Consider the following 5,000-nt stretch of genomic DNA (forward strand, 5'->3'; position numbering starts at 1 on the left):
TGCGCATGCGTCGAAATGCGCAAGTCAAGTTTTTAATTGATAGACACTAGGCCCCAGTAGGTGCTGCCTCTATTTGCCGGAAGTTCAACTACATTCAAATTTGAATGTAGTTGTGATTACGCAACATTCCGCCCGCCATCAGCAACAGAGTTGATGATTGATGAGTTCTTGAGTACTTGATCTTTTGGTGAGCATGTCATTGAACCAGTGAAGTTATTCTTCGTCATCTTCTTGAGGTTCTGGTTCAATTGGTAGGAGTGCTAGCTTCGTGATTGGACGAGTGAGTGTTGAGTTCACTGTTTTAAGCGTAGCAACCCTGGTCAATCCATCTTTGCCAGGGTGAAGTGCGATAATACGAGCGAGAGGCCACCTGGTTGGTGGAAACCTTTCGTCGGTGAGTAATACAAGTGACCCAACTTGAATTTGATGAGTTGGGCGTTGCCACTTGGTGATTGCCAGTTGTCTTTGAAGATAACTTGTAGACCAATGATTCCAGAACTGTTGAACACGTTGTTGTAAAAATTGCCATCTAGACAATCGAGAACTATTTGTATCGATGAGTGCTGGTTCAGGAATCATGTTGAGTGCTCGTCCAATTAAGAAGTGACCAGGAGTGAGTGCATCCATATCATCTGGATCTTCCGTGAGTGGCTCCAATGGTCTTGAATTCAATATAGCTTCAATTTGCGTAAGAAGAGTCGTAAATTCTTCAAACGTAAATGAAGACTCTCCCACTGATCGAGTAAGATGATGCTTGAGTGATTTGACAGCAGCTTCCCACTTTCCACCCATGTGTGGAGCTGCTGGTGGATTGAAATGCCAGGCAATACTGTTCACAGTGATGTGATCCAGTATTTCTCTTGACTCTTGAGTTCCTTGAGTGAACAGACGGTTGAGATCAGTTTCAGCGCCTTTGAACGTCGTTCCACAATCGCTGTAGAGTGCTGTGCAGATGCCTCGTCGGCTGATAAATCTGCGGAGTGCTGCGATGAACCCACTAGAGCTGTAGTCGCTGACTACCTCTAGATGTACTGGGGACGTAGAAAGGCAGACAAAAACACAAATCCAGCCTTTGTATGTTTTTGCTCCTCTGCGTCTCCAATTTTTGAGTGTTATTGGGCCAGCATAGTCAACTCCAGTGTGAGTGAATGCAGATGATGGAGTAACTCGTGATACTGGTAGCTGACCCATGAGTTGTTGAGCTCTATCAGCACGATGTCGTGCGCATTTTATACATTTGAGTATAATTGAGCGTACTGGTTGTCTACCGCCAATGATCCAGTACTTTTGTCGTATGAATGCAAGAGTAAGTTGAGTACCACCATGCATGGTACGCTGATGAGCATCAGAGATGATGAGTTTTGTGAGTGCCGCATTCCGTGGTAGAATAGCAGGATGCTTGCTTTGGTCTTGATTTGAAGAATTTTCCAACCGTCCACCTACTCGAATGATGCCGTCGGTGTCAATGAATGCAACCAATCGAGCAAATGGATGACCATTAGGCCATGGTGCGTGTTTGGAGTGCATGTTGATCTCGTTTGAAAAGTGAATGCGTTGAGTTTCTTTGATACAGAAGTTGAGTGCAGAAATTACTTCGTCAGAAGTAATTGGAGTCTTGAGTGATGAGTTTGGTGATTTCTTGATCATGTCACGAAGTCTAAAGCAGATTGCAGTAGCTCGTAACATGCGTAGGAGTGGTATTGGCCGTTCCATGATAGGCCAATTTGATTTTAGCGATGAATTCGATGAGAACAGGGCCAGTCCAGGCCGTTCTTCTGCTTGAGCTCCTGTATCATCGATTGATGGACATTTAGGCCAGGACGATGAACTCTTGAGCAACCATGGTGGGCCAGTCCACCATAGTTGATGATCACGGAGTTGAGTAGGTGTCAACCCTCGTGTTGCGCAGTCTGCTGGATTTTGTGTGCCCGGAATGAAATTCCAGTGGCCATCTGGAAGTAGATCTTGAATATGTGACACCCTATTTCGAACAAACTCCTTCCAGCGAGACGGATGAGATTTAATCCACGTGAGTGTAATTGTTGAGTCCGTCCACAAGTATATTGGCGATTGAGTGAGATTGAGAGTGCTCTGGCAGTGTTTTGTGAGTTTTGCCAACATGTGAGCTGCGGTGAGTTCTAACCTTGGTATCGTTAGTCGTTTTAACGGAGCTACCTTGGTTTTGGAGCAGAGCAGCGTAACTTTGACTCCATGAGCAGGTGTGTGGACTTTGATGAACACGGCAGCTGCCATTGCCAATTGAGAGGCGTCCGAGAATCCATGGATTTCGGTGGTTGAGCACGTGGATGAGTGGATCCATCTTGGAATTTTGATTTCAGAGATAAATTTGAGTTCATTTTTGAAGTTTCTCCATTTATGCCGTTGATTGGCTGCCAATGGAGTGTCCCAGCTGAGCTTTTCGAGCCAAAGCTCCTGCATGAATACCTTGGCTCGAATGATGAGTGGTGCGAGAAATCCAAGAGGATCAAAGATTTGAGCAATCTCTGATAAAATGATCCTTTTTGTAAATTTTGGAGTTGAGCATGGTGGTGAGTACGTAAAAAAGAACTGATCTGAGTGTGAGGACCAGTACATGCCCAGAATCTTGGTGCTGGAGTCTGGATCCTCGAATTTATGATTTTTGATCGCTTCCACATGATTGAGTTGTTGTAATTTTGGATGATTGCTTGCCCATTTAGCAAGAGGGAATCCGCCCGCCTTGCAGAGTGCTTCAAGTTGATCAGCAACTTGTTGTAATGAGTCCAAGTCATCGGCACCACCAAAGATATCGTCAACATATCTTCCGTGGGTGAGTGGAATTATCGCAAGAGGAAATCGATGTCCTTCGTCTTCAACCAATTGAAGTAGAGCACGAACGGCCAAATATGGAGCTGGTCTGGTCCCGTAAGTGACCGTGGTGAGTTTATATGGAGTTATTTGGCCTTGTTGGTTGAACCAGAGTATTTGTTGAAGTGATTGATCGCGTTCGTCGACCAAAATCTGTCTAAACATCTTCGTGATATCTGTTATGAAGATGAGCTTATGAGTGCGAACTCCTATGAGTACGTCGAAGATGTCTAGTTGCAGTTTTGGACCGGTGTGAAGCACATCGTTGAGTGAAAGACCTGAGCTGGTGGTTTTGGAACCGTTGAAAACTACTCGCAGCTTGGTTGTGATGCTGCTTTCCCGTAAGACTCCATGATGAGGGAGATAGTAGTCTGGTTCACTTGTTGTTGATTGAGTTGATTCCACCATGTGGTTGAGTTCTTCGTATTCCTTCAGAAAATCAAGGTAGAGTGCTTTCAAACGATCGTCATGATCTAAACGACGTTTGAGATGAATAAGACAGCGGTATGCTGCTGAGTACGAATTTCCCAGCTGTTGAGGTGACGATTTGATTGGCAGTCGAACTATGTATCGTCCTGAACTGTCTCGTCGATGAGTTTGTTGAAAATGCGCTTCACACGCCTCCTCATCTGGGTTGAGTTCCTTGATTTTGCTGACTGGAATTTCTTCTTGAGTCCAGAAGCGTGATAGCAGGTCTTGAAGTTGTTGAGTTGACTGCTCGACAGCAGCATGATAAGTAATAGATGGTCGATGAGTGCGTTGAGTAACTGGACCAAGTAATATCCATCCGAAGATGGTATCTTGAGCGATTGGCAGGCCTTCAGACCTTTTAATGAGTGCATCTTTAATGATAAGACCATAATGATCGGCACCAATGATGATATCAATTGGTCCTGGTCTCATGAACGCTGGATCTGCCAATTGTAGTTGTTTGTATTGGTCCCAGTTGAGTGTGTTGAGTGCAACAGATGGTAGTTGAGTAGTGAGACCACCTAGTATATGAGCACTGATGATGACTGAGTCGCTTGAATGCTTAGATGAAAGCTTGAGTGCGACTTGACCTTTAGTTCTACCAGCATTGGCAACACCAATACCAATAATCTGGATAGATGAGTGAGTGCGTTTAAGTTTGAGTGAATTGACCAAGGAATCTGAAACAAACGATAATTCAGACCCTGGATCCAGCAATATGCGTACTGGATGAGTACTTAACTTGGTGATCAAGTCCACTAGGCATGTTGCGAGTAAGATTGCTGGGCGATGAGTACTAGTATGATGAATGCCGGAGGTGTTGAGTGCAATTGAGTTCAGTTGAGCGTCGCTCGAGTCGTCATGTGGAAGCAGACGTCTTTATTGAGTGCCTTTAGCGGCTGAGCTAGATGGTTTTTGAGTGCTGTTGAGTCCCGGGTGTATCATGGTGTGATGTTTTTGTTCACACACCCTGCATGTGAATTTTGAATTGCACGCATCCGGTAGATGATGGCCAAAACAATTTTCACAAAGTCGCTTTTCCACAACGACTTGAGTGCGTTGAGCCTTTGTGAGTCCCAAGAATTGAGTGCATCTCACAATAAAGTGATCTCCTTTACACAAATCACAGGGATATTGTGCAGGAGGGAATACCTTCTTGGGAGGCTTCTTGAGTGCAGTAGATGAGTTCGTGGCTGGAGATTTAGTTTCCGATGAGTGCGAGTTGGAAACAGCAGCAGCAGAGTATGACGCTGGTTTTCCAGATGAACGTGGTGGTTTGGATGCCTGTTCCACCCGTTCTTGAGCACGAGCACGACTGACTAGAAAGTCATTGAGCACTTTGAGTGATGGGTATTCAGTCGAAGCACCCATTTTGTTCTCCCAGAGCTCCCGGTTGTGTGAGTCCAGTTTAGATATAATCAACTGCGTAAGCAGCGGATTCATATCTGAGTTCAATTGTACCCCGAGTGCGTTGAGTGCGTTGATTACCTCTGAAACGGTGTTCAGAAGGTAATTGAGCTGCTCAGATGAGCGTGAAGTGAGTGCATGCATGTTAAGGAGCTTGTCCAGTTGAGCACCGATGAGTAGGCGAGGGTTGTCATATCTCTCCTTGAGCTGATTCCACGCAGGTACAAATTGGTCGTCGCACATTTGTACACTGGCGAGGCTGAGTGCGGCTTGTC

The 5,000-nt window shown here is 45.3% G+C and overlaps 2 protein-coding genes across 2 annotated transcripts in view; both read right to left on the bottom strand.

The window, feature by feature from the left end:
- Window positions 1-213: 213 nt before the first annotated feature.
- Window positions 214-4,084, bottom strand: LOC130667202 (uncharacterized). The gene is made up of 2 exons (XM_057468696.1): window positions 4,045-4,084; window positions 214-3,998 (listed from the first exon to the last, which is right to left on the bottom strand). Exons 1-2 carry the CDS (start codon window positions 4,082-4,084, stop codon window positions 214-216), a joined length of 3,825 nt encoding a protein of 1,274 aa, XP_057324679.1.
- A 113-nt stretch (window positions 4,085-4,197) lies between these two features.
- LOC130667203 (uncharacterized) overlaps window positions 4,198-5,000 on the bottom strand; it is a 1,506-nt gene continuing 703 nt past the window's right edge. Inside the window, exon 1 of the mRNA XM_057468697.1 lies at window positions 4,198-5,000. This exon is cut by the window's right edge and continues 703 nt beyond it. Coding sequence (XP_057324680.1) covers window positions 4,198-5,000 — 803 coding nt within the window.

The sequence above is a fragment of the Microplitis mediator genome, chromosome 4 (assembly GCF_029852145.1).
Source record: "Microplitis mediator isolate UGA2020A chromosome 4, iyMicMedi2.1, whole genome shotgun sequence".
Lineage (NCBI taxonomy): Eukaryota > Metazoa > Arthropoda > Insecta > Hymenoptera > Braconidae > Microplitis > Microplitis mediator.

What these genes read in the sequence shown, in the direction of transcription:
- LOC130667202 (XM_057468696.1), bottom strand. Translation starts at nt 4,084, where the DNA reads ATGCCTAGTGGACTTGATCACCAAGTTAAGTACTCATCCA. An exon ending in CCAAGTTAAGTACTCATCCA is followed by an intron (nt 3,999 to 4,044) that starts GTACGCATATTG and finishes CGTTTGTTTCAG; the next exon opens with ATTCCTTGGTCAATTCACTC.